Source organism: Monodelphis domestica, chromosome 2 (genome assembly GCF_027887165.1).
Source record: "Monodelphis domestica isolate mMonDom1 chromosome 2, mMonDom1.pri, whole genome shotgun sequence".
Classification (NCBI taxonomy): Eukaryota; Metazoa; Chordata; class Mammalia; order Didelphimorphia; family Didelphidae; genus Monodelphis; species Monodelphis domestica.
Genome location: NC_077228.1, coordinates 62,115,356 through 62,130,322, shown reverse-complemented (window position 1 = coordinate 62,130,322; position 14,967 = coordinate 62,115,356). Strand labels below are relative to the sequence as shown.

Here is a 14,967-nt window from a genome sequence, read left to right as displayed (position 1 = left end):
GCTTGCATTTATATTCCTAGCATTTGGCACAGAGCCTGGTACATATTAAGTGCTTAATAAATACTTGTTGACTTAAGCAAGCCACTAAAATGATGCTATTGTATCTTATTGCAAATATGCTCTCCTCGGGGTTTTTTCATCCTATCTCTGCAGTTGATTTTGCAAAATACTTATCTGGGGGCTCAAAACGATCATATTATTAGTATAGAGAGTGCCCAGTGAGGAAACTCACAAATCAACCTGTTGTTCTGCTGCTTTTGTCTGGAAGAGCTCCCTGAGGTCATGAGCTAGGGCGAGGCAGCTAGATGGCTCAGTGGATGGAGCAGGAGGTCTGAAGTCAGAACAATCCATCTTCCTGAATTTAAATCTAGCCTCAGACACTTCCTAGCTGTGTGACCCTGGGCAAGTCAGTTTGCCTGTGTTTCCTATCATGTAGAATGAGCTGGTGCAAACCACTCTAGTATCTCTGCCAAGAAATCCCCAAATAGGGCTATGAAGAGTCAGACACGGCTGAACAACAAGGTCACACAGTTAGTGGCAGAGCCAGTATAAGTTGACTGGTTCCAATCAAAGGTTCAAGATGGCTGGATAGAACTGAACTCCTGCATTGACTTTATTTGCTTGGTGCATGTCTGATTGAGTAAATGAGTTAGCATTTGGCCACGTTGGAAACCTCGGAGATCTAACGGGCTGCCGATATTTCCCTGGATAGGGTAAAATCAATCCTATTAGCTACCACTAGATAAATAACAACAGGTGAGTACAGAAGTAGTGAAAGCTATTATTGGCTCTCTCTATGATATCAGAGCCTTTATTATGTTAGTAGCTAGTTATTTATATCCTGGGCATTCTTCCAGCTATTCAAAAACACAGCCAGTCTTAAAAAAAAAGGTACAAGCAGAGCCTTCATCATTCCTATTATTATGCTTATAACCTTTGGACATCAATTTACTACCTTATATTAGTGTAGAGCTTTCCCTTAATTCTTCTCTTCCGTAGAATACTGGGAGTTTTTCCCAGCACTACTCAGGATGTGGAAGTTGAATCTAAATAAGCTCTTAACTCTTAAATTCAATGCACCCTCACTAAGACGAACCAGTTTCCACCTTGTTTGGTCCCACTGTTATAAAATGCATTTAACCAGATTAGTTTGTGACATAGAGCCCTTCGCCACATTTCCCACGCCTAGACCATCACCTTCGAAAGTTCTAAAAACAATACTTAGAAGGGAGGGAGGAAAAAAGAAAGACTCAGAAGTTCTGGAATTTCTAAGAGGAAAAAAGGTTCCTTTTTATGAGTAATCTATCGTACTATGTGTAGATGATATTGACATTTCTGAGCTAAACACCATGATGGTCGCCTGTATATTTCTTTACACAGTCGTAGACACCAGACCCACAGCCAGAACAGCCTTCCATTTCCAGGGTGACTTTCCAGTCCCATCCACTTTACTTACCTCCTCACCATTCTGGCCCATCTCTATCTTGGGGGGGAACAGAGAAAGAGAGCAAGGTGGTTTTCTTCTTGTTGGTTTATTGGCTGGTGGCTAGAGAGGGGGGTGACAGACACACAAGAGAGAAAAAAGGGAGAGAGAGAGCTAGTTAAGCAACCAAGAGGAAGAGGAAGGAAGTGAAACCCATCCCACAGGGTGTCCAAGGACTTCTTGAGCTAGTGTAGGATTCATTAGAGGAAAGATGGGAGAGAGGCAAAAGATCAGGCATCCTGGGGAGTTCCCAGGATTTATATCTTTATACATGGAAGTTCCCTTTAACCATTTGCTCATTTTAAACTTCTAATCTCTTCTTTCCTGTCACTTTCCTGCTGATTAAATATCCTTTTTTCTTCAGACTCCCTTCCTCCACTTTTAACAACAGCTCAAAATAATAAAGACGTTGTCCCCCTTCTAAGGAATGGCCATCTCTTTCATCTCTATGATGATTCCACCAGGGTTAGAAATACCAATCCATTTTCCAAATGGGAATAAAAGAGCAAGAACATCCTGATATGTCTCGTGTCAAGCCTGCTTTCTCTTACGATTCCATTCCTTTGCTCTCCATCCCTTCAGTATGCCCTGGACTAGGACAGCTTTCAGATCGCCTGTCATTCCTTCCACCTTTGCAGAGCATCATTAGACAAATATAAATTAAATACGAATTATTCCAGAAATGGAGCATCCTATCTCAAAAGCTCAGTCCCAAAAGGCTGCATCTCCTCTTCAAATTCACTGGTCTCTCCTTGTATCTGTCTGAGATCACTCCCTTCCTAGAGCTTCACTCACTCCTTAACTTTCTATAAAGTAGCATCTCTTTGGCTTTTGTGCTCATCACTAAATTCCCTCTGTATCAGCTGTCTCCCTGGTTGGCTTGCAAAGCGGGGTTACCAGTCCAAAATTTTTTAGTCAGAAGGTCCCTCTGGAAACAACAAGGGGGAGATTTTGATTAGTACTATGTAAATATTAATTCATGTTGAGAAAGAGAATGAAGATAGAGATGGCCCTGTCTTAGAATGGAGCCAATTTTCCATTACCACGGTAGACATATGTGGTTCACAGTCTACACAACATTATCTATGTCTTTTCCAAAAGCATCACTAAGATCCCACATCAGACACAGCAGCCACAGTCTTTGGAGTCAGATTCAGCTCCTTCCTGGGTTGTCTTCTCATCTCAGAGATTTTCTTGTCTCTTCTTTACCTTCTCTCCTAACTAGACCACATTGGCCCCGATTCTTCCTTCTACCACCAAAGATGCCATGGTACTGAATTATAAACTGATTACTCCTCACTTACCTCTTTAGCTGAGACTGCTGCTGCCTGCTCTCTAAATCGGCCTGCGAGCTGAGCCACAGATGGGGATGCTGAGTTGTCAACACCGGCATTAGTGTCTGCCGGCCTTTCCTGCAGAATTAAAAAGAAACAAAAAATTACTCAAGAACTTACTGTGTGCCCAGCACTGGGGAAGACACCAATGAAGTCTAAAACATTATTTCATATATATATATAGTCTAAAACATGATTTTATATATATAAAGTCTAAAACATGATTTTATATATATATAAAGTCTAAAACATGATTTTATATATATATAAAGTCTAAAACATGATTTTATATATTTGTATATATATTAAGTCTAAAACATGATTTTATATATATATAAAGTCTAAAACATGATTTTATATATATGTATGTATATTAAGTCTAAAACATGATTTTATATATATATAAAGTCTAAAACATGATTTTATATATGTATATATATTAAGTCTAAAACATGATTTCATATATATATAAAGTCTAAAACATGATTTTATATATATGTATATATATTAAGTCTAAAACATGATTTTATATGTATATGTATATGTATATATTCATATATATGAAGTCTAAAACATGATTATATATATTCATATATATATTAAGTACAAAACATGATTTTATATGTATATGTATATATATATTCATATATATGAAGTCTAAAACATGATTATATATATTCATATATATATGAAGTACAAAACATGATTTTATATATATTACATATTTTTTTCTGTCTTCAGGAGGCTTACAGTTTAGTTGGGGAGAGGCATTAATAATGTATTTTATCAGCATCTTGCAGCATTGTGTGAAGGTACTCTATTTGATATCAGGAATGCCAATCTCCCCACTTCTCCCCATAAATTTACCCTGAATTCTATTTTTAAAACAGAAGTGCACCAAAATAGGTTTGAAGCTAAAATCAATCTTGCTGATAGGAGAAGTGAATGTGAATTATGTACTCTTAGCTGTTAACTACAGTATGTGCATGATGATATAAACTAATAGTCCAGGTGCTCAGAAATGGTCCCTAAACTTGGTCCAACAATTCTGGAAAGGACTTAGGAATTATTGTGCTTTTAAAAAAATGACTAAAATGTGCATATTTTATTTTTTAGCACAGGGATCCCAATGTTAGGCACATACTCCAAAGACAGGAAGAAAAGTCTTAGATATCAACCAGTAAATAATCAATAAGCATTTATTAAATGCCTACTATGTGTTGGGTATTATACTTATTGCTCAGGATACAAAAAGAAAAAAAAAACAGTCCCTGTCCTTTGGGAGCTTACAAAATATTCATAGCACTTTTTGTGATAGCAGAGCAGTGGTAACAAGGTAGAAATCCATCGAGTGTGGTGGGGGATTGAAATATATGAATAAAATGGAATATTGATACACTATCTTAAATAATGATTATACAGAATTCAGAAAAGCATCTGAAGATTTATATGAACTGATGAAAAGTGAAGTAAGCAAAATCAGAAAAACAATATGTAAAATGACTATAATAATGGAAGCAGAAAAAATAAGATAAATATTTTAAAATAAAACAAATAGAATCTTTTAAAAAGGAGAAATGGTCATCAATGACACCCATGATACAACAACAACAAAAAAAAAACCCAGGCAGAATGAGAATGGTGAATAGAATCCACTCAAGTCATTCTCAAGTTAGTTTTTGAGAAGCAATGTTTTGGGGATAGCTTGACTTGGAATCAGGAAGACTTGGAACCAAATCCTGCCTCAGATTCTGACTAGCTTTGTAATCCCAGATAAATCACTTAACTTTTCAAAACTTGAGTTTCCTTCTCTATAAAATACATGCATTAATTGAACTTTTCTTGCTGGATAGTTTGTGAGCATTAAATGAGGTAATATGTGTTACACATTTTGCAAGCCTTAAAGCACTCTGTAAGGGTGTGTTATTATTGTTTCTAAAGTCAGAGCCTGGTCCTTTTGCTCTTAACCTCCCTTTGATCTATGGACTATAATTCCATAGGGCTTTCCTTCTCTGTGAATCTGATATAGAACATTTTTTCCCTTTGTCTCTTACTACACTGTATCACTTAGGACTAAAAGGAAAAGATGAGATTAGTTCAATATAATTTGTTCTTAATGAACTCTTCCATCCTGGCTTATACTGATCCCCCTTTACAGGACATATAATCTAGCCCCTTCATTTTACAGATGAAAAACCTGAAACCTAGAAAGTTTAAGCAACATTATGATGGTCACAAAGAGAGTTAAGTTAGTGTTATGATGGCATAGTTCTGGTGACCAAACGTTTACCAATATGGGACAGGATTATTTGTTGAGGAAATTATGATCCTTTTTTCAATGACCAAAGAGGCTATTTTTGAATGTATAAAAACTCAAAAAACCTTGAAAACACTCCACCAAAAAACAATATTCACAATAGAACTATTAACGAACAGCTCTTATTTCCTTATAACAATCCAGTGAAGAGGGCAGCTAGTTGACTCAGTGGATAGAGAGCCAGGCCTAGAGATGGAAAGTCTTGGATTCACATATGAACTCAGTGATACCTCTTAGCAGTGACCCTAGAGAAGTCACTTAACTTCCATTTTCCTAGTCCTTACCTCTCTTCTGCCTTAGAACTAATATATATTATTAATTTTAAGACAGAGGGTAAAGGTTTAAAAAATGACCATAATCCAGTGAACTACTTAGGGAAAGTAGTACTGGTTCCCTTTTATAGATAGGATTATTGAGACTCAGAGAGATGAAGTGACTTATAAGTAGTAAGTAGAAGTGCAGTTGCAGTATAGAATTGTGATAGAATACTACTTGTTGTAAGAAGTGATAAGCAGGTTTATTAAAAAAAAATAAAACTATAGAAAGACTTGCATAAAATAATGAAGAGTAAAACAAGAAGATCTAAAGACTGTTGTATACCCTAAGAGCAATATCATTCAAAGAGTATATGTAAATGACAGTTATTTTTAGTTATATGAATGTTTAAATTAACCACAAAGGACTAGGATAGAAGATGCTATCTACCTCCAGAGAAAGAATTGATACAGCCATCCCTTTCTATATCACAGTTCATTTATCATGGCTTCACTGTATCATGGTTTTTTAAAAAAATCTAATTCTGTATTGTGGAATTTTTGCTATGAATTTTGTGGATGAATACCATACTGTACACAATGGAAATGCAGTACGCCACTACCAATTGTGCAAGTTTGTCAACATGAGAATGTACACAGCACACTATTGGCTGAAGAAAGGTGAACAACCACAGCACTGTGTTCTGTATCCTGGGCTCTGATGGGCTCAGTGACTGTAGCATCAGAGCCTATTTGCTCTCCTGCTACTTCACAGATTTTCACCTATTGGGGGGGTGTCTGGAACCTAACTCCCCTGATAGGTGAGGGATCACTGTATATGGATCTATATATTATATAGTTTCATATATATATGTATATATATGAAAGAGACAGAGAAAGAGTGATATAAAGGGTGAGGAGAGACACAGAGAAAAGAGAGATTGGGTAAGGAGAGGAGGAGGAGAGAGAGTAAGAGACAGAGACAGAGACAGAGAAAAACAGAGAGAGACAGAGAGAGAGCAGAGATTCTAATTAGATTCTAGCGGCTCCAAGTCCAGCACCCTGCCCAGGACATGACAAAGTATCTCTAATATTCATAGAGCTGGAAGAAATCATTTTAGAGATCATCTTGCCCAGGTAGTCAAGCCAAGGATATTTCCAACCCCTATTAGTGCAGCTGCCTCTGGGGCTGAGCACAACACCTGTTTAAATATCCTCACACACCAAATTAGGAAATCCAGAGATTAACATCCTGTCCTGTCAGAACAACAAGGGGAACTGATGAAGGGAGGGGATGCTTAGTTGAGCTTATCCTTGTTTAGGGCACTGGACAGATCAGTCTGTCCATCTCTCTGACTCCTTGCCTGTCTACTAGATCTGCTAGTCCATTACTATTATTACTCATACAGTGCTGGCAATGCATTTACCTCGGCCTCAAAGGCGCCAATAACTAGCTGCTTGGGGAGATTCATTCAGCTAAAAATATATCCTGTAAGAGTATCCAAAAGTCCTTCCCAACTTCCCTTTTTTTGAAGCTGATTCTGGTAGCCCAAGTTTGCTTTCACCCATTTCTCTATGAGGAAGACTTCTGCTAGCTCTCTTATCTCAACCAAATTGTTTGACATCAGAAGTTGAACTTTAAGGAGATGACTTATAGAACCATATACTAGGACTAGAAGGGACCTTAGAAATAAATACTCTGGTAGAATCATTGTTGTTATTCTTCTTTAGCAGTGGCCAAGATATCCCCAACAATTCTTCCTACTCAACCCTAACAAATTCATTCCTATCCTTTATTGTGGGCCATTTTCCTGCCAGGTATGTTGAGGGACAGAGGACAAGTGATTTGCCAAAAAACATATAGTTGAGTCATAGCAGCAGGTGAATTTCAGAATTCTTGACTATGAGTCTCCTGTTAATTGATTTATATATATCACTTCTTTTTTATCTCTTTTGACAAAATGATATGAGGGATATTACAAAGTTCTCCATACTACCTTTGACTAATGGACCAGTTAACATAATGGTGTTCCTGGCTCCCTGCCCCTGCAGTCTTCTTAACCCTGACAGGCAAACATAATTAACTGTGATTCGTAGACTTAGTTCCATGTCATACTTTCACCTTAGTTGAGGGAGCTCAAATGAGTTCTCTGAAAGCTTCCTGTTCCTGTTCCTGGATCCCAAACTTCAAAATCATGCTATCTCACCCTGAAACTTGTTGAGGAGCCTGGAGACTCCTCATTCTGATTTATCCAACTATCCATGTGTTTTTCTCAACTTGGAATATTCCTCCTTAAGTCTTGCCCTGTTCTCCCATTGGTGATGCCTTTCTGGAGCTTCCATTTTGACCAAGAACCCAGGTCAACATCAGTTTCCCTCCTGGTCTTGTTGCTGGCTTTTAGACTTCAAGCTCATGCTTCTGCATCAGAGACTTCCCCTCCATTTTCTGGCCCCCTTTGCATGCTGTCTTCTTCCACTAGAATGTAAGCTCCTTGGCAGCATCAGGAAGAGTTGAATGTTATGGTCTTTCCAAATACTAGCATCTTTGACCTGAACCTGGAGCCTGATCCTTACCACATCTCCCTGGCTCTAGCTCTTTCTTCTCCACTCTTCTTCTTGGCTCTAAATCTGCAGCTGAAAGTAGTCTTGAGAAGGAACAATGTCAGATGGTACTCACAGCCTCAAGGATGATGGATGAGTGCTCTAGGATTGTATCACCTCTAACCATCCTTAGAGACTAGATCTTGAGATTACTAGGGTTCATTCCCCTTTTGCTTACCCAGGCTTATAATCTAACACTCTTATTCTAAGACTAATCCAGCAGCCATCTGGATCACTCCCAGATACTTTCAGAAGAAATCCCCATTTAAGTCAGCATCCCAGACTATCTGTGCATAAAGCTTTATGGCTCTAAAAATCTATTACCACTGGTGGGGAATTCTTCCACATAACTAATTTAAATTAAGGATCATAAGATTGTACATTTAGAACCAGAAGACACCTTAGATATTATCTAGACTAATTGACCTCCTCATTTAGAGATTTTGTTAATTTTATTATTTGTTATTAATTTAGAGATTTAATTAATAATAATTAAAGAGGAATTTATTAATTCCTCTTATAATCAATTGTGTTTTTCCTCTTATTCTTGTAGAGAAGATTTTTGTTATTGTTCTTGTTCAATGGTGTCTTACTCTTTGTGACCTTATTTGGAGTTTTCTTGGCAAAAATACTAGAGTGGTTTGCCACTTTCTTCTCCAACTCATTTTACAGATGAGGAAACTAAGGCAAATAGGGTTAAGCGACTTTTCCTCAGGGTCACAGAGCTAGAAACTGTCTGAGGCCAAATTTGAACCCAAGATCTTCCATCTCCAGGTATGACTCTCTTATCTACTGAACCACCTAGTTGCTTCTTCAGTGTTTCAAAAAATAGAAATATCCCTTTTCTCATCATTCAGAAATGTTACACTGGCTCTAGTGATGTCTGAAATGCCTTCCCTTCTCATATCTATCTTTCACAGGAGGCCTTTCCTGTTTCTTCTCACCTTCGTTTCCTGCTAGTGCTAGTGCTAGCGCTAGTGCCTTCCCTCTGAGGTTCCCTTCCATCTCTCTGTATTTCTCTTGTATGGACAGAGTTCTTCACATGTTGTCTCCCCTGTTTAGACTGTGAGCTCCACGAGGGCAAGGACTGTCTTTTGTTTTTCTTTTTGTCCCCTGTGCTTGGCCCAGAGCTTGGCACATAGTAGGTGCTTAATAAATGCTGCCTCTTATTTCTAGGGGTAAATATCAAGCTGAGATGGAGGTGGGCAGCCCATAAATGCTGATTGTCTGACAATCTCACTGAATAACTGGGAAGAAGTCCAGTTATTCTCACAAATAATCCACAGATGGCTTTGGTGAAGGATTTTTTTTCCCCCATTTCCTTCTAAATTATACCCAAGAGCTATCTGGCTTGAAATGTATTTTAAGAGTAAAAGAGAAAGTGGGAACTACAGAAGCCTGAATCTCACTTCAATCTTTTGGGGTACTTTGAGGCAGCCAAGTGGCCCATTGGACAGAACACTGGGTCTGCAGGCAGGAAGACCTGAGTTCAAATCCAACCTTGGACACTTGCTAGCTGTGTGACTCAGGGCAAGTCATTTAATCTTTGAGGGATATTTGTGAAACACTTGGCACATAAAAAGCACCATATAAATGCTCCTTGTAAGTATCCCAGCTGTGCCTTACATGAAAAGGCAGAGCTAAGAGGTGAAGATTGAGAAGTTGATCATCCATTTGATGGACTCTTTAACCTTTTACCTCTTCTTCTCTCTTTTCCTTTCTCTGACCTTGTTTTTGTTTTTTAACCATTTCAATCACATTCACATTTTGAGGCTTGTGAACTGCTTAGGTTTGGAAAAAAGTAAAAAGATTGTTTTTTTTTAGGGGGGGGAAGGGCATGTGACTCTCAGTATCAGTCTGGTAGAATGAGAAGGAATATTGGATTCAGAGGGAAAAAGGCTGAAGACTGAACCCCAGCTCTACCACTTACTAGCCCAAAGACTTCAGATAAAGCACTTTGCTTCTCCAAACCGTAACGTGAAAGCGGTAGGCAAGAACCTACTGAAAATTTCCTTCCTATATAAACCCAATGGTTCTGTGAGGTTACCACTAACATTTAGCAGCTGTGATTACAGACAAATCTCTTAATCTATTTGACTTTATTTTCCTCACTTGTAACATTTTATGAAATCGTATGAATAATGAAATAATCTTATGAAAGTATTGTGAGGAAACCACCTAGCAAGATTAAAGGTACCACATAATGTGATTTAATGAGTGATTGCAGATGAAAATATAGATTAAATGTAGGTGCTTGGATTATTTATCTTTTATTCACCTGAGCCAATGGAATCAATCAATGACCCTCAAGATAATTAAAAAAACAACAACACTATTTTTTCCTGGGGGCAGATAGGTGGCTCAGTGGATTGAGAACCAGCCCTGGAAATGGGAAGTCCTGGGTTCAAATGTGACCTCATGTACTTCCTAGCTGTGTGACCCTGGGCAAGTCACTTAACCCCTATTGTCTAGTCCTTACCACTCTTCTGCCTTGGAACCAATTCACAGTACTGATTCTAAGACCAAAGATAAGGGTTTAAAAAAAGAAACAAACACTTTCCCCGACTTTCACAGGTCTCTTTACTTCTTTCCTCCCTCCCCACCCTTCTCTGACTTTGTCAACCATTAATTAAATAAGAAACAGCCTTCTGCAGTACAAGTAACTACGACTTTCATGATGCCAAACTCTAGTTGTCAACATCTTGTCCTTTGGGGACATCCTGGTAACAAGCGATGTCATGAGCTTTCTTTGGGTGACCTTGGATAAGATAAATCACCTGTCTAGGCTTCCTTTTCCTCTTCTGGAAAATGAGAGATTTGAACTAAATGATACCAGAATTTCCTTTTAATTCTTAATCTATGAGCTCATGCTTTGCCTCTGTGATAAGACTTTCCCTTGAACAAGTCTCCCTTTAATAAACACACTTATAAGAATTGGAATCAAAAGGGTTTGCTGTCCTTATTAGAATGTTCTAAAAATGTCAAGGCAGTTGCTTGTGTCTAACTGTGAACAAATAAAAATTTATTGTTTTGCACTAAAAAAAAATAATAAACACACTTGGTGTCTATGCATCTGAATATGTAATTGTGATTGTGAGTGTGTGTGAGTGTGTGTGAGTGTGTGAGTGTGTGAGTGTGTGTGTGTGTGTGTGTGTGTGTGTGTGAGTGTGTGTACGGCTACGATGGTGACATTTGTCCTTCAGACCACAGGAAACCAGGATCATAGCATTCTAAGATTAGAACAAGGAGGCCAGAGGCTAAGGCCATCTCCACTGCCAGCTGTACCCTCTCAGATTACATTCAGTTTCACAACCAGAGAATCCATTTTTCAATTTCTCTCCTCCCTCTTGGCGATGCCAGGGCATCCACTGGCAGGCTTCTGATGCTGCTGTGAGGGCTTCCAACAAGGCACCCACCAGAATTCTCCATGCTCGTTCATTGGCTCCTTCCCCTGACCAATATTCACCAAGCACCCTCAAAATACAAATTACACTCTTGGCATCGTGAGCGATTCAGGGAAATCTAAGACCCTGGGCTGGTCGATTCCCCCAAGCATGAATCCTGTGGGTGTGCCAGTAACAAATCTGTCAGCCACCATATTGCCAGTGTATGTATATCCCCTCCCCGGGTTGATGAAAGTTTCTCAGCAGACAGAAGCTCTGACTTGGGACTTGGGACCAACTTAAGTGGCAGATCTTTGGAATGACTTGGGAGAGAAACTTTTAACCTTCAGCTGGATAGACTTAATTGTCCAGGGAATTGCATTGGAGTTTCCATCTTTTACTTGTTAAATCTGGCAGTGAATGAATGTGTTACTTTAAGGTGATCAGATGAGGCTTTCAGAGGTTTTAGTGTAAAATTATACTAGTACAGGTATGTATCTGTTTCACATCATGACTTCCCCTATCACAGTTTCAATATATCAAGTGTCAGCATAAGAAATTAAATGGGAATTTTGGGGGAGTTTTGCAGAAGCTGCAGATGGCACACAGAGACCAACCAGTGACAGAAAAAGTTTAGAAATTTGGAAAGGCAAAAAATAGCCTATGACCAAAAATTTAACCCAAATTTTATAAAAAGGTACTATAAATACACCATAAAAGTAAAAGAAAAAATTCAGATTTCTTCTCTGGTATGAAAAGAGGGCCAAAAAATTTTACTTGGATTTTCCAAATTGAAGGAACTCTGTGCTCCAAACCCCCAAGATGATGATGGGATATATGTAAGAGCAATGTAGACCAGAGGTGTCAAACACATAACACTCCTGTGCTGAACTATATTAAAAGGTGATGGGAAATGTTTAACAAAACACATAAGAATACCATATAACATAGAAAATGTTAATTTGTAGTTTTCTAAGGCTGTAGGGGCTGTGATCAGTTTCTTATGGTTTGACAAGGCTGATCAAGATGATGAAACTGATAGCAATCACATAATTCTTCAGCAATTCTAATGAGATCAGAACTGGCTATGTTTTTACAAGGAAGCAGTCTATGGAAAGTAGCTGGACAAAGGGTACCTTTTTTAAAAAAAAAAAAAACCTTTAGTTTCTGTCTTAGGATTGATACAAATATCAGTTCTAGAGCAAAAAAGTGGTAAGGACTAGGGACAGGCACTTGTCCAGGGTCACACAGTTAGGAAGTGTCTGAGTTCATATTTTGAATGCAGGTTCTCCTGAATCTAGACTTGGTCTTCTATACATGGAGTCACTTAGCTGCCCCCAATATAGTCTAATTTTTCATGAATTTTCCCTAATCACAATTGAAAACCAACACTGTAACTTTATGCTAAAGAAAGTTCATGACGAATAAGATTAAAGGAACTACTCCAAAACTCATGCCTGACGTCAGAGGAAAAAGATTGATTCTGGAGGAACTAGGAGGTACTATTCTTCTCACATCCCATTTTACAAATCCTCTCAAAGGGAAATCCTAGAATTAAATTATTTGCAGTGCTAATTAGCATCTTAAATTTTAAATAATCAAGCATTTAATTTAATGTATTTAATTAACAACATAGTAAATTTTGATTAAATAAAATGAATAACAATTTAATAAATAATATAATTTAGTAAGTTATCAAACATTTATTTTCTCTTCCCCCCACTTCTATCCCATCACTGGGAAAAAAAACAAGAAAAAAGGAAAAGAGAAAGAAAATTCTTGTAATAAATAAACAAGCATAGTCAAGAAATAAAATACCATATTGTCCACATCCAGGAATGTGTCTCATTTTGCATATTTAGTCCATTAGCTCTCTGTCAAGACAGAGCATCTTGTAAATTGTAATGCAGCCTTGCTAGCAAAGCTGTGAGTGTATATCGTTTGCCGTTAATCCTGGAAAGTATATCAATACCCAGTTTACTACTCTTATTGCCTCTGGTTCAGGCATGTTTGTTATGCACCAATAAAACAGAAATATGCACCTTTAAAAAAAGTTCCTTTTTGCCCCCTGAAGATCTAACTGGAGTGTCAAGACATATGATGTGTATGGGAGGGAGACATGAATCATGTAACTGGAAAACTTGTGTGTAAATTTGTATTAGAATATAATAAAGATAACATTTTTTAAAAAGAAAAAAAGACATATGATGTGTGACTAAGAAGTGAGGAGAATGTTCTGTCAACAATTCCTCACTTTATTGCCATAACTTTTACTAATAACTGATGTTTAAATAGTGAATATGAACATTATGAAGGACAAGGCAAGAGTGCCTGGAATGAAGGCATTTTCCTCACCACAAACCAAGTAGTAGGATCCCCAATTTACAAATCAAGAAAACGAGGCTGAGGGGAGCTGGCTGGCTTAGTGGATTGGGAGCCAGGTCTGGAGATAGGAGGTGGTCCCAGGTACAAATCTGGCTTCAGACACTTCCCAGCTGTGTGACTCTGGGCTTTAGGAATATTTTTTATGACATTCTAGGGCTATAATTCAGAGTGATCACATCTACCCTACAAATGAATAAACTGAAGTATAGCACAGCTTTGAGAATTTATGTAGAACCAAGAATATCACTAGCTCCTCCATGACTAAAATTCCTTGAAAGTCCAGCCTAGATCCTGACCTTCCCCCAACTAAACTTCATTCCCTTACAATGCTGTCCTCTTGAAAACTACAGAAATCTGGGGGCTGTGGTATGCCAAAGGCATTCAGCTGAACAGTGCTCCAGATGGGAAAAATCGGGTTCCCAATAGGATTAAATTAAATAAGTATATTATCTCTGGAGAAAGAGTGCTAAGAATTACTCGGTCTTTAGACTGTTTATAAATGCTAACTTGACTATGGTACTTTTAAATCTGAGCTCAGTGTCCAGTGACAAATGAACTGACATATTTCTATTTTGAAAACCTTTTCTTTTTCTCAGTTACATGTAAAAACAAATTTTAACATCAATTTTGTGAAAATTTGAGTTCCAAATTCTCCTACCTGAGATGGTCAGTGATTTGATATGGGTTATACAATTTGACATTTTTAGAAGAGCTGATTCTAATCATAAATGAAACCAGAAAACAAAAGGAATTTGCTTGCACATTCTCTTGGAGAGGCAAACAAAGGAATTGGGGAATTTAGTTTCATCAGGAACCCAAAGGTTTACAATTTCATGGGGCATTTGGTCACCTAGTCTTGGAGAGCTCAAAATAAGAAGCAAAAAGATTATCACCACAATACGAATTGCAAGAGCGTGAAGAAGTAGGGGAGAATTCCATGAAGAATTCAGGAGGTCTTGGTATAGCAAATCTTTGATAATTGATGACATTGTGAAGGTGGGCACAGAAGAAGATGAAAAGAATACTGGAAAATTAAATTCAGGTTAAAAAAAATCAAAGACCAACAGTCTGTAGATATCTCAGAAACTCTACTTTCTTCAAAAAGGGGAGTTGGAAGGGACTAATGGATATGGAAAAGAGAAAAAGCAATCACACGTATACACATTGAATTATTTCTTCATGGTTCGGACATGATTCAAAATCCCAGACA

At 37.8% G+C, this 14,967-nt stretch overlaps 1 protein-coding gene across 2 annotated transcripts in view; it reads right to left on the bottom strand.

The window, feature by feature from the left end:
• RCSD1 (RCSD domain containing 1) overlaps positions 1–14,967 on the bottom strand; it is an 89,652-nt gene that overhangs the window by 23,476 nt on the left and 51,209 nt on the right. The window contains exons 2-3 of one of the 2 annotated variants that reach the window (XM_007480708.2): positions 2,788–2,895; positions 1,457–1,546 (exon numbers count right to left, since the gene is read on the bottom strand). In XM_007480708.2, the coding sequence (XP_007480770.1) occupies positions 1,457–1,546; positions 2,788–2,895 (198 nt within the window). The remainder of the gene's footprint in view (positions 1–1,456; positions 1,547–2,787; positions 2,896–14,967) is intronic. The other variant, XM_007480709.3, reaches the window with a different exon arrangement.